The 14857-nt window shown below is 40.9% G+C and overlaps 1 protein-coding gene across 1 annotated transcript; it reads right to left on the bottom strand.

The window, feature by feature from the left end:
- Positions 1–2061: 2061 nt before the first annotated feature.
- tmem47 (transmembrane protein 47) lies at positions 2062–14433 on the bottom strand. Its single transcript, XM_051117002.1, has 3 exons — positions 13968–14433; positions 4281–4421; positions 2062–3815 (listed from the first exon to the last, which is right to left on the bottom strand). Exons 1-3 carry the CDS (start codon positions 14200–14202, stop codon positions 3637–3639), a joined length of 555 nt encoding a protein of 184 aa, XP_050972959.1. The 5' UTR covers positions 14203–14433; the 3' UTR covers positions 2062–3636.
- Between the last annotated feature and the right edge of the window lie 424 nt (positions 14434–14857).

The following is a 14857-nucleotide window of genomic DNA, read 5'->3' as shown; positions in this document are numbered from 1 at the left end:
TGCTGATGTTGATATCTTTCGGATGTATAGTGCCCTATGAAATCCGTTATGTTTTTCCAAAATCACTTTTTTCCCTTTTTAATTTTTCTGGATTCCATTTTTTTTCCATTAGAATTTTTATAGATTCTTTTGTAATCACTATGCATTTTTTATTTTTTTGTGTTTTATTTTTTAAATTCTGCATCTTCCAATTATCTGGATTCCGTTTTTTCCATTTTAATTTGTTTTAATAGTTAAATAAAATTAATCACGAAGCACATCTAATTAATTGAAATCATGAAACGTACACAATTTAACAGCAATTTAAAAGTTTAACAAAACATAGTTTTATTTTTCCAAATTATGTGTTTTCCATTACTTTTCTGGATTTCATTTTAATGATTTCATTAAATTTTAATAATCAAAAGCATCTCTAAATAATTTATTTAATAAAAAACAAAGTATTATTTTCCTCAGGAATATGGTATTGTGTATTTACATTTTTCTGGTAAATAAATTAAATAATTTTTGCTAGCAAATGAAATAAATTAAATTGCATTTTTTGTTTTATTTTTCCAAGTTCTGTGTTTTCCATAAATTTTCTGGCTTCCATTTTTTACGTTTAAATTTTATTAATCAAAAAGTTTAACAACAATTTGATTTATATTTATTTTTATTTTCATTAAATTCTACCAATAAAAAAAACATCTCTCAATAATTCATTTTATAAAAAACAACTTATTTTGTTAATTTTTTTCTCTTAGAAATTTTTCTGGTAAATACTTTTTTTGGTAAATATTCCTTAAAAATAATATTTTAATAATAATTCTATTAGTAGTAGGTGTACTTAATTACATTAAGTAATATATTTCTTTCACAGTTTCTTCAAGTTAAACCGAACTTTTATTTTGACAGGTTGCTGTGAAGACCTTTCTGTTTCTAAATTATATGACCGTAGTTTTGGTTTTTCTCATAAGAAATGGTAAAATGCTTATGAAGTGACTCTTAGAGCAGTTCTAGAGATTGTTTTTGTGTTCATGTACTCACATATTTAGGCAGAAAAGGCTGAAAACACAGCGAGAGTAACTTAGTAAACGAATTTGCACGTCCGCCCCATTTTCTCACATAGAGACATGCAGGATTCACATTTGAATAGTATTTTGTGGCTTAAAGGGATAGTTCACCTAAAAATGAAAATTTGATGTTTATCTGCTTACCCCCAGGGTATCCGAGATGTATGTGACTTTGTTTCTTCAGTAGAACACAAACAAAGATTTTTAACTCAAACCATTGCAGTCTGTCAGTCATATAACAGCAGTCAATGGCTACCAAATCTTTGAGAGTAAAAAAAAAAAACATCACATTTTTATTTTTGGGTGAACTATCCCTTTATATACTGTATACTTTATATATATTAGCAGACACTAATCCATATCGTGATTTTATTCAAGCGTACAGACCTACTTTTGATTTATTCATCCAAAATATGGCAAATTCCGTGACATTCAGTGTTATACAGTAAATTTTGGATTGTACTAATCGGTCAAACCAATTTGGAGTACTATAGACTGCCAAAAATTACAACAAATCAAGGAGAAGAGTGCAAGAACAACAGGCGTTTGTGGGTTGCCAAACTGAACCAGGATTTCCAGGGCAAGAATCTTGACAACATTTGTGTTTGTTCTTATTTCCAGTCAGGTATGTGTAATATTAGGCTAATATCTTAATTAATACTGCTTGAATGTATCTTTACCACTTATTATTTTTAGTTTGTCCAAATATTGCACCTTTTCCTGCTTACTAAGTTCTTCTCTATATGATTTAGCATCTTACACACATTTTTCCATGGTTTAGACAGCACAAATTAGCAAAACAACGTATTTAGTAGTACATTAACTGTGCAATCCATGTTGTTGTTTACATCTGAGTATCGCCAATATGGTCGTACATCCAGGTAACTGACCAAATCATGACGTAAGTGCAAACCCTGTATTTGGAATCGCATTCTGCAATTCCGTCCACGTTTTCCCCATCGCGGAAATCATAGGGCCCTATGTGTAAGACCAAGAACGTATCACACTGTTCTTTTTATATCTTTATTTGGTTAGTATATAAATTAGTACAATATGTCACAACTGCATCCGGGACAGAAAAATCCCAACAGAAAGCACACAATCACTCAAACACGCACTCAGATGATACATGCACCCTCATTCAGACACACCAACATGCGCACAACAGACTGACAGTGCTAAAAAAGACAACCCTACAATCTGCCTTTAACTACCTGTATGGATACTTATGCAAAAGAAGACTAATAATCACTCTTCAGATACCGGTCAAAAAACTAGTCTATATGCAAGGCTTGGTTACACCACAAGACCTAGGTTTTCTACAATGCAAAGTATCTTCTACCAAATCCCTTTAAACTGAATATGAGATATGCGGAGATATGTTTCCAGATGTGCACAAAGTAAGTGTATGGTGACGATTCATGTGCTATGTACATGATCTGTGCTTAAAGTAACATGAGTCTCAGCTTCTTAGTGTTTTATGAGAGTAATTATGCTTTGATGCACATCTGTGGATAAAGGTGGTATATTTACCGTTGTTCTGCACATTTTCGCAGTCATTTCAATAGAAATCCACAGGAAGGGAGGGTAAACGATTTCACAATGGGTTCAAATTGGTCATGTGATTTCGCCGCATTGACCAACACAGTTTTCGCATTGAAAATAGTCCTTTCAGTGGAAATACAAGCAAAGGGGAATGAAGTTGTGCTTCATACATAACTACAGTGCTGACAATAGATGGACCTTCGATATTTCTCAAATATTTTTTTTACCATTACTAACATTAACTGTTGATCAGTGAAAATTTGTGGCGAAACCCAGTCATTCCAATAGGAATCCATGCGATTGGGAGTTTTATAGGAGGACAAAAAAGTTCTCCAGGTAGATTTGCGGACCAACAGAAAGCTGCTTGGTTTGAAAGTGACTTAAAGCTATTGATTATTGACCTTTTTTGCACACAAATTTCGTGAATGTTCCCACACCTCAAGCATAAGGTCTTTCTGACCAGTTTGTAATAATACAGATGACTTAAGTTTGGCTGATTAGTGCTTTAACTGTACTACTAACACTGTTGCGTGATTTGAATTTTATGTTCTCGGGTGCATTCTGAACAGTTTAATTTTGTCTTTAAACCTTCTTTTCTCTTTCAAATGTGTCTATCATGGCACAGTTTTACTGTCAGATTTGTAGACTTCTGTCTGCCTTGTTTAAGATCCCACCACAGATGGAGGTTTCCCCACTGATTACATCACAGACTGGCAGTATTCCTGTGAACATAGGCTGACATCTGGAGTCAGATGCTCATCTGACAGTCAGAGGAAGATCAGAGGTGTTAGAATGACATGAGAAGAGAGAGAGAGGGAGAGATGACATACGGAAAAAGAGCGAGAGTTTGATGGGGTTTAATTGCGTGATAGAGGGAAAAAGAATCAAAATCGATGTATCTCGACATTGCCCTGCATTTTAAGGGTCTTTGTGTGTGTTTGCAAAGTTGAGGGTCAGTTCCATATGAACGTTCAGTGCATGAGCTGCTATCACAACAGTGAAGAGGACATTGAAGTGCATCGTGGGTGTTGTAGCACGTTTAGTAGTAATCTTCGTAGTTCTTAGGGTTCAGGCAGTAGAGAATGGCTCCTCCGAAGGAGAAGATGGTGGCTCCCCAAGCCAGACCGTACCCCCAGTTAAACTCGTGGTATATTCTCAAACTGATGGTCTCGATGAACTTGATGGGATACAGCACCAAGCAGCAGGCCTGCAGGACCACTGTGAGAAACAGAAGAGCGGAAGCAATGAAATTTGCAATCATCAAAGAGACAAAAGTAGGTTAAGAACATTAAAAGTCTTCTAAATCCTCAATGGGCTTTATTCCTTGATAAGTTCCTCAACAAAGTGAGCGACTTCAAAGCGATGTAAAAATCCTCTCAAAAGAGATGCGAAAATGTCTGTTTCACATATACCTTACATCTTTTCCCTGTGATGCGTTCACATCGAGAACAACTGAGTACTGAAGCAGCTGTGTGATGTGGCTTGGAAAAAATAATGCATTTGCTGTTTCCTGGTCCATTAGCTGCAGCAGTTGCGTCTTAGAGCCAACAACACATTTTAAATTCATAATACATGAACCCTAATTTAATGTGCATGGAAAACAGAAATGGGAAGCCAGCTCATTAATGTCTTCAGTGTAAGTGTGTGTGTGTGTGTGTGTGTGCACGGCTGTGTCTATTTCACCTGCGGCAAAGAGCATAACAGCAACCGGTCGGTAGAAGCGTCTCCTGGAGCGAATGCAGACAGACACCAGGGCCACCAGGAAGGAGAGGAGGATAAGGAATGCTCCACCCAACAACAAAGCCAATGTGGCGATCTGCCAATCTGCATTAAATCAATACATAAAAACACAAAAGATCAGTTTCGTATCAAATTACACTGCATGCATTATATTAATATTATATAAACATTATATCTGAAGAAAGCACATTCTCATGGGATATATGCCTCATTTACTATATTTGCTAAAGAAACTTGCAAGACTAACCAACCAAAATTGACCAATGAAACAATAACTTGGTCACAAAATATTCTATGGCTTTAGAAGACCGTTTTTACTTCTATGATGTTTTGTGCCTTTTTGAAGCTGGAAGTGCATGGAGATAGCAAGGGAAAAGACAGATTATGAATTAGAAGAATAAAACAAGGATTTGTGAAGAAATATGTCGGTGGATTTCAATACAGAGTTGAAGTCAAAAGTTTAGATTCTGCAAAATGTTAATTATTAAAAATAAGAGTGATCATACACATTGTATGTTATTTTTTATTTAGTACTGACCTGAATGATATTTCACATATATATGGTCCACAAATAGTTGAAAATAATAGTTGAATTTACAAAAATTAATCCCTTGTTTGTCCTGAACAGTTAAACGTCCTGCTGTTCTTCAAAAAAAATCCTTCAGGTCCCACTAATTCTTTGGTTTTTCAGCATTTCTGTGTATTTGAACCCTTTCCAACGACATTATGAGATCCAACTTTTCACACCGAGGACAACTGAGGGACTCATATACAACTATTACAGAAGGTTCAAACACTCACTGATGCTTCAGAAGGAAAAACTACGCATTAAGAGCCGGGGGTGTAAACTTTTGAACGGAAAGGATGTGTACATTTTTCTTATTTTGCCTAAATAATATATTTTTTAATTTAGTACTGCCCTTCAAAAGCTACAAAAGAAGAAAGAATAAGTTACATTTATCCAGATCTTCAAATTCAAAAAGTTTTCACCCCCTGGCCTTTACTTCGTTTTTTCCTTCTGAATGCGGTTTATAAAGTTTTAGATATGGATATTTTTCTTACACAAAACGCATCGATTTGCTTCAGAAGGCCTTTATTAATACCAAAGAGCTGTGTGGAGCACTTTTTTGTGATAGATGGATGCACTTTATTGGACTTCAAAATCTCATTCACTACCGTTATTAAGCTTTAAAGAGCAAAGACATTTTTCATATATATCTCTCGTTGTATTCATTTTAATGAAGAAATACACCTAGGTTGGCTTGAGGGTGCACAAACTGTGTGGCAATTTTCATTTTTGGGTGAATTATCCCTTTAACAAATGAAACCAGCAGTAAATAATGACAGAATTATCATATTTTTGCAGACAATTCCTTTTACAGCCTCTAACACGCTGAAAAGTCAATACACACATGCCTACAGAATGGTTGACACGAACACTCACATCTTAGGTTTGTGTAACTGAAAGAATGAACCTCTACGGGCAGAAGAGAGCTTATCGACAATTCTGGTGGGCTAAATGGGGCATCGCGTAATGTATTCCTCCCTCCCTTTCTCTCTCCTTCAGTCCCTCTTGTTTCAGCTTTTCATTCAAGCACTCTGAGACACTCAGCTAGAGTAGGGCCCAGAAATAGCATTGAATCCTCCATGGAACGCAGGAGTGAGGGAGGGGGCAAGGAGAAACAGACAGAGAGGAGGTGCCTGACACAGTATGCCTGCTTCCATATCTGACGACATGAGAGTATATGTGTGGAATCTCACATGCACTTCGGGACGACTCCTGAGGAATCTCATTAGGTAGGCAAAGGGGAAACGCATTCTGAGTAGATGATCCCTGAGAAGTGACTTGCCAAGTTCTTTAAGCCACGAAGGCTGAGGGAGTCAATTTTTCTAATCTGTCATATTACATTTATTTTTAACTCAGCATGTGAAATTCTTCTAATTAGTTAACAGTGAGTAGGTTATTGTTTTTAGAGACAAATATGCTCCATCCAAAAACATGAAAATTTGAAAGATTCAATGTTTTGAGTGATGAATCAGTGTTTGTAAATGAATTAGTTGAGTGAATGATTCAATGACTCATTCATAAGGACATTTATTTGTTTTGAATCAAGAATGATTCATTGTGTGTCAACAAATCAGTTGAGTGAATGATTCAACGACTCATTCACCAGGAATGTCACTTGTTTTGAATCATGAATGAATGGCACTGTCCCACTTCATGTGCACTTGCAGTCTTGTGGACTTGCAATGGCTGATGCGAAGTGGTGACAGTCAAAGCGGTGTTACGTCACGAAAGTGTGGACTCACAAGAAGACCACAAGAATTTAGTGTGCCATTTGGGACAGGGCAAATCAGTGTTTGTTAACATACTAGCTGTATAAATGATTCAGTGACTTGCTCATAAAGACAGTCACTTGTGTTTTCCTGAATCAAGCAGTGTTTATGAATAAATCAATTGAGTTAATGATTCAACGACTCCCTTATCCACCCTTTTCTGAATGCGGAAGTCTCGTCTGACTGGAGCTTTGCGTTACACTTCCAGTCTCTGGTGTTTCAAGTCAAATTAATTTTGCGAGGCGTTAATATATCGTTAAACCTGCGCACATTTTTATAGTTATATAGTTATATAGAAAAGTTTCAATTCAGCCGATCTTTTTTTACCCAGTTTTAACATGTATTTCTATGGAGACCGGAACACGAAAGTGCCCAAACGGAAGTTAGAATCCTTAATGGTGCCGCTCATTGGTTACTCAGGAAAAAGGTCAGTCATGTGTTTTAAATAATAATTTTTTCGGTTTGAACAAATCAGTTGAGTAAATGATTCAATTACTTGCTCATAAAGACAGTCACTTGTTTTGTTCCTGAATCAATCAGTGTTCATGAATAAATCAGTTGAGTTAATGATTCAACGAATCACTTATAAGGACAGTCATGTGTTTTGAATCATTAATTAATTGGTCTGAACAAATCAGTTGAGTAAATGATTCAATGACTCGCTCATAAAGTCAGTCACTTGTTTTGTTCCTGAATCAATCAGTGTTCATGAACAAATCATTTGAGTTAATGATTCAACGACTCCCTTATCCACCTTTTTTTGAACGTGGAAGTCTTGTCAGACTGAAGCAGTGCTTTACATTTCCGGTCTCTGATGTTATTAGTCAAATTAACATATTTTCCAAGCCTATTGTTACGGGATGAACGAGACGAGAGGCAAGCGGATCCAATTGCGAACTTTTATTTAATGGACGAGGCAAAGACATGGTCAGACAGGCAGGGTCAAAATCACAGCAAACAGGTATGTTGGGGCGATGCACAATAGAAGTCCGTGAGTCAGGCGTGGGTCGATCCGTGGCGAACATAATCCATAAAGGGGCTGAGCGAAGGGAATAATCCGTAAACACGAGCGAGGGTACAAAAGGCAGGCGGCTAGACAGACGAGAACGAGAAGACCAGGCGATAGAACTAAACACTAGGAACTTGGAACCGGGAACTAGGAAACACAACAATAACAACAACAATACTCCGTGAGTGCACTGAGGGGGAGCAGGGTTTTTAAGGATGCCTGATTGGTCACGGGGACTGACGCAATAAGAGCGGTGGAGGATGGGAGATGCAGTCCGAGATTGATAGTGACAGTCAGAGTGTGTAAGTGATGCGAGAGTGACATCTGGTGGTTGGTGGACAACGAGACACAGACCAGATTCGTGACATAGCCCCCCCAAGGAGCGGCTTCCAGACGCTCGAGGGAAACAACAGTCCAGGGGAGCGGTGGGGTGGGAGCGAGACAGGGCGAGGGCTGGAGGACCAGGTCCATGAGGGAAGCCCAGAGATTGAGGCAGGACCGACAGAGCAGGTACCCTCCAGGGTGGGGCCGGAGGCGGAGCAAGAGCCCTCCAGAGCGGAGGTGGAGCAGGAGCCTTCCAGGGCGGAGCCGGAGGCAGAGCAGGAGACCCCGGGACCTTCCAGGACAGCACCGGAGGCAGAGCAGGAGGCGCCGAGGCCCTCCAGGGCGGAACAGGAGGCGCCGAGGCCCTCCAGGGCGGAACAGGAGGCGCCAGGGCCCACCAGGGCTGAGCAGGAACCCGCATAATAGACTGGGACCTGGGGAGAACAGTGACAGAGGAGGCAGACAGAATGAGGGAAGAAGCAGAGAGTTTGTAGGGGGGCGCCACCTTCAAGGGAGGATCCACAGCCACGGCTGACACCTCAGGAGGCATTGGCGCGGCTTCTCCAACTGACGGGACCTCTGGAGCAGACTTGGGACCAGACGGGGCGTGACTTGAGTCTGGGCCGTCAGGCGGGGCGTGACTTGAGTCTGGGCCGTCAGGCGGGGCGTGACTTGAGTCTGGGCCGTCAGGCGGGGCGTGACTTGAGTCTGGGCCGTCAGGCGGGGCGTGACTTGAGTCTGAAACCGCTTCGGGAAGACCGGCCATGATGGGTGCCGACTCAGGAGCAGAAAACATGACGTGACCAGGCTGTGGCTTGACTGAGATGGCCTGACCAGGCTGTGGCTTGACTGAGATGGCCTGACCAGGCTGTGGCTTGACTGAGATGGCCTGAGCAGGCTGTGGCTTGACTGAGATGGCCTGAGCAGGCTGTGGCTTGACTGAGATGGCCTGAGCAGGCTGTGGCTTGACTGAGATGGCCTGAGCAGGCTGTGGCTTGACTGACGGGGCTTTAGCAGGCTCTGACGTGGCGGCCATCTTGTGCGGTGGCTCTGGCGTGGCGGCCATCTTGTGCGGTGGCTCTGGCGTGGCAGCCATCTTGTGCGGTGGCTCTGTAACTTCACTTGAGACAGGAAACACAGTTTTAACCCGACTTGACACAGGAACAACAGTTCTAACTTCACTTGCCTTAGGAAGAGCAGCTCTGACTTGACTTAACACAGGAAACACAGCTCCAGCTTGATTTGACACAGGAACAGCAGCTGTAGCTTGACTTGACTTGGAAACTTGACTTGAATCAGGAAACGCAGCTGCAACTTCATATGGCTCAGGTATAGCAGCTGTGACGTGACGAAGCTCCGTTCTCGCCGCCATTTTGCGAATGAGCTCCAAGTTCGCCATCATTTCGAGAAGCCGATCCAACGCGGCCACCCCTGCTTGAGCGTGCTCCAGCAGAGCCGCCGTGTCGTGAGCAGGCCAGGCGGCCGGCGTGTTCGTGGCGTCGCGCTCCGGCGCGGCCGCCATTTTGCGAGCCGGCTCCACAGTAGCCGCCATTATATGACCGCGCTCCGACGCGCCCGCCACTCCGCGAGCGGGTTGCGCGACCGGCATCACTGGGGTATCGCGTTCCTCATTAGCGACCCCCACCGTGAAAGACGAGCCCACAGTCAAATAAGTACAGTCCATACCTGGATGATGTCCGTGAAAAAAGTTGCTGGATCCTTGTATGACGGAGTATTCTGTTACGGGATGAACGAGACGAGAGGCAAGCGGATCCAATTGCGAACTTTTATTTAATGGACGAGGCAAAGACATGGTCAGACAGGCAGGGTCAAAATCACAGCAAACAGGTATGTTGGGGCGATGCACAATAGAAGTCCGTGAGTCAGGCGTGGGTCGATCCGTGGCGAACATAATCCATAAAGGGGCTGAGCGAAGGGAATAATCCGTAAACACGAGCGAGGGTACAAAAGGCAGGCGGCTAGACAGACGAGAACGAGAAGACCAGGCGATAGAACTAAACACTAGGAACTTGGAACCGGGAACTAGGAAACACAACAATAACAACAACAATACTCCGTGAGTGCACTGAGGGGGAGCAGGGTTTTTAAGGATGCCTGATTGGTCACGGGGACTGACGCAATAAGAGCGGTGGAGGATGGGAGATGCAGTCCGAGATTGATAGTGACAGTCAGAGTGTGTAAGTGATGCGAGAGTGACATCTGGTGGTTGGTGGACAACGAGACACAGACCAGATTCGTGACACCTATAATATAACGGTAAACCTGCGCACATATTTATATTTAGTTATATTGAAAAAGTTTAAATTCAGTCTATCTTTTTTACCCCATTTTAACATGGATTTCTATGGAGACCATGTGACCAAGATAGTCATGTGTTTTGAATAATGCAATTTTTGGTTTGAACAAATCAGTTCAGTAAATGATTCAAAGACTCACTCATAAAGACAGCAACTTATTTCGTTTCTTGATTAACCATTGTTTTTTAACAATTCTGTTGAATGAACAGTTCAGTGACTCCCTCATACAGACTGGTGCGTCAGTATAACTTGCAGAAAGGCTTACTGAAAGCACAATCAAACATTTTACTTACAGCATGTCTGTTTTATATCGACATGGAGAATTGGAAGAGTTGCAAATGACTGTTTTAAAAAAGAATAAGATGTCTGTGTTTATTCAGTGCTACCTTACATCTAAAAAAGTGACCACGGACCACAAAACCAGTCATAAGGGTCAGTTTTTTGAAATTGAGATTTATACATCATCTGAAAGCTGAATAAATAAGCTTTGTTATTTGTGATTTTTGGCACAAAAGAAAAATTTATCATTTTGACCCATACAATGTATTGTTGGCTATTGCTACAAATATACCCATACTACTTATAACTGGTTTTGCGGTCCAGGGTTACAAATTTTCATTCACTTCATATTATTCAGTGGCAAATCTGTTGCAACACCACTCACCACTCATAAAATCAGACACAGCGTGTTTGCACTGTTACACAAGTTACAAAAACAAGAACATTACACCAAGCACTGGTCATTAATAATGTAAAGGGTTTGTTGTTTTAGGTTTAAAATTGCTCTAAAACCAGACCTGTCTTTTGTTATTATATAAAAGAGGCCAACAACAGCAAACTATGTGTACATCTCCTGTATTATGTTCACAAATAAGTTTGTCAAAAGTTACTTTGGAAAGTAAGAGAAATTTCTGAGATTAAACACATTAGAAACAAAAACCATGATGATGTTTTTGTTTATTCATCATGTGATGAATGATTCAATTACTGAACCTGAGAAAGAACCCAAAGCATTTCATAAGACATTGATGGCTGTTTGTTTAAATAAAACCATAAAGGCCCTGGACCCTGTTGCAGGGTTTTGTTATTACACAGTGATATCTGTAAATAGAAACATTTTCATCAGCTTGGGAAAATGATCTATAATTTTCTCTGCAGGAAAATAATCATTTCTAGCACTAAATCATTTTCAGAAATGGCTGGGAGCTGCTCCTGGCCACTTCAGCTTCATTCCACCGTACTATAGTTTTAAACATAAACAAAGCCTTTTAACCAAATAAGGCTAATGATTCAACATAATAAATATGTCTGTTGCCACAGAAAGCTAGAGAGAGATCTATGAAAACAGAGCCGCTTATATTTGCTTCCATATAAAAACAAAATTCTGACACCTCAACCTCTGACCCTACTGGATAGCCACCAAAAGCCTGAAAAACATCAACGAGAGTGTCTTTCTGCCATCTGCGAAGAAAAAATTTCGACTTTATGTAACCTTGAGGTCTACGTCTGAGGGGTCCCTGGCAGAATGGAGCTTATCCGAAAACCCCTGCAGGACTACAGATGGAAATGAGGATAGGAGATAAAAATCAAAACATTCATTACAGTAATCTGTTTTTCAGCAAGCAAGTGCCTCTTGGCTAGTTCTTTCAGTCTGATACCATGATGAGGGGAGAAAGAAGCCCAATGTCGTAGGCTGAATTACGTCAATAAGACACAGCGTCTCCACATTCCTCACCATCCGCGGACGGGAAGAGAAAAATCGGTGTATACTTTGCGCCGCGGACTACATTGAACCGCTGCCTCTTCTCCACTCGAGCATAACAGCAGCACAAAAAGACTCACACACTTTCGCCACATTCCTGTTGTTCGCGATTATCTCTCCCAGAGAGCTTTCACAACTTCGGCTTTCTGCTGAACGTGTGCATGTAATAGGGAGTGCGTTTAAGTTAACATATCTGTGACAGATATGCGCTAGGGTCGACAAAAAGTTTAGCAAGCAAATATGTTTGTATATAGCAGGCTGAGGAGTCAGCCGGTAATTGCGAAGCTAATGAGATTTAGTTTAATGCACAGTGCATGACAGAGAAAACAGAGGAAATGGAGTGACTGATTACAGAAAACCCAAAATCAATAACACGCTGCAGAGGGAAGCCACTCTCCCAGGCCGCTCCTTTGGTATTTTGACTAGAGCTCCATGACTTTATATGGAGTCAAACTGTGCTTTTTAAAAATGACGGGACAAGCTCCAGAGCCAAGGAAGTTGTCATTCCAAACCAGAGCTAAAATAACATCCTAAATCTTAACTGCGTTTGGCTCTCCGAGACTTTACTATAAAACATGTGGCACCAACACCAACATACAAAAATGAATATGGCCCCCAAACTGCAGTTTGTTCGCTAGTAAACCTTCACGGACGCCTAAAAGGAAGTTTCTTTTTCAGGGCAAAATGACATTTCTAGAATGCAGCACTTGTTTCCTTGGTAACTAATCTGTCCACATTAGGGCCTCTAGGGAGCTCTCCTCTCAAAACTTAACCTCACTCCTTGGCCGGTGAGGAGACCTTAACAAAGGCTCATTTTGTAGACAACAAAAGCAGAATGAAACCCCAGCTGGACCACTGATTCCATCACACATTCCCACATCATCCAAAAGCCCTTCCACCAAACAAGCTGTGAATAAAATACAACGTCCTAGTAAACGTTAAGGATCGATATCAATTAATTAATGAAGCATTCTTCACAAACATTGTCTCTTTAATTAGATTAATCCTGACTTGCTGTAGACTGGAGAGTCCTTTCAAGGTTGTTTTCCCCTCAAAACCATTAGCTCAAGCCCCAAGCGGTTTTCCTTTAAACTAACTAGTACCACTAGGACTTATTTTGAAGTCTAGTGCCTAAAAATAAGTCCTAGTGATAGTAATTAGCAAATAATCCAACATACACTCTTAAAAATAAAGGTTCTTTATTGGCATCAATGGTTCCATGAAGAACATCCATGGAACCTTTTAAATGCATAAAAGGTTCTTTAGATTTTTAAAATGGTTCTTTTAAGAGCTGTTTACTGAAAGGCTCTTTGGGGAACCAAAACTACTACTTTTGTTGGCATCACTGCAAAAACACCGTTGTTTTTAAGAGTGTAGTATCGTTTTATCTATACTTATTCATTACTACTTTATTAGAAATCAACTATTTATTCCAATAGTTGGTAAGATTTGTAACTTAACTAGAAAAAGCAACTGAAGTACAAAACCTAGTAACATTTAGATGGATCTCTAGTTACATATATTTAAGATATATTTAATAAAGTTAAAGTAACACTAATTAAAAGACTAAATGAGTAAAAACGACCTGTTTTAATCTGACAAAGAAATGCAAAACGCAAACTGTTCACTGTTTTTTGAGTATTTAGAAAGAGCTGGTTAAGCATGAGCTGAACAATGAGTGATAATGATGCGCTAGGGAGCGAAGGGCCCCTTTTGTTATCTCATAAATCAAACATGCACCTCCAGGGCCGTGTTGCAGAGCTCACTAAAGTTAAAAAAGACTGCGTCCTTTTCCCCCTGCATCTTAAAATATGTATGCGCAGCAGCTCATCCTGGTTTAACATTGTTTATTGCAAAGTTAGAAAAGTAGCGGGTCTCACCGCTCCCTTGCTGCCCCAGCGTGCTGTCGCACCGCCAGTCCACGGAGGCAGCGTGCTTCCTGCACGACTCCCACAGGGACAGGTGGTACTGGTCATCCGCGGTGACCCACGCCGGACTCAGCACGGCCCCAACATCCAGGCACAGCGCGAGGAAAATACACACCAGACCCACCAACTTCAGGGGCGTCAACGCCGACACGCGCACTTCCTCCGCTCCGCTCACGGATGAGGCCATGTCGGCTGGATGCGCCGGTGATGAAGAGCGATGTTGCGCTGCGTCGCGGAGAAGCCAGGAACGATGATCCCAGACTGTGTTTCTGGATCCGTATTCGCGATCAGTGTTTTGGAGATTGTGGAGCAGCTGCGCCAGAGGGACGCTGTGGCAGCTGCCCTCGCGCTCCTGTGAACGCGACTGCACTGCACATTATTGAAAAATCTCTGCTGCACCTGCAGGGTCCTAGTGCCTAGCTAGAACTCCCTGTTCAGAGACCCGGACTGAACGATTCGTTTACGAACAGAAATGAAACGATCCCAGCGGTTATCGAGTGAACAATTCAAGTCATGAACCGAGTCGTCCGAGACGCAAAAACCCTGAGGATTTGATTGATAGAGAAAAAAAAAAAAAAAATTGCTTTAATAGCTAAACAATTTAAAATTATAAAAATAGAATATGTCTATGTGGTTTCATTTTTAAAGGGACAAAAAATGAGGAACACTGCAAGTGACTGTGATTGTAGTGTTAATTTTATTAGAACATGCAAAGTCTTTTTCATTAAAGAGATACACTATTGTAAGTACAAATTATATTTAAGATACTGTATGGTTTTTATCAGGTGAATCAGGGCTCCAGCAAAATAAACTGGGATATATATACACTACCGTTCAAAAGT

Source organism: Labeo rohita, chromosome 8 (genome assembly GCF_022985175.1).
Source record: "Labeo rohita strain BAU-BD-2019 chromosome 8, IGBB_LRoh.1.0, whole genome shotgun sequence".
Taxonomy (NCBI): domain Eukaryota; kingdom Metazoa; phylum Chordata; class Actinopteri; order Cypriniformes; family Cyprinidae; genus Labeo; species Labeo rohita.
Note: the sequence above shows the minus strand (reverse complement) of the source record. Positions and strands in the feature narration are given on the sequence as shown.

Bases quoted from the DNA above. Each gene is read 5' to 3' on its own strand.
- tmem47 (XM_051117002.1), bottom strand. From the start codon at position 14,202: ATGGCCTCATCCGTGAGCGGAGCGGAGGAAGTGCGCGTGTCGGCGTTG. The intron at 4,422-13,967 runs GTGAGACCCGCT...GATTTAATGCAG, and splicing joins GCTGGGGCAGCAAGGGAGCG to ATTGGCAGATCGCCACATTG. The intron at 3,816-4,280 runs GTGAAATAGACA...TGTTTCTCACAG, and splicing joins TGTTATGCTCTTTGCCGCAG to TGGTCCTGCAGGCCTGCTGC.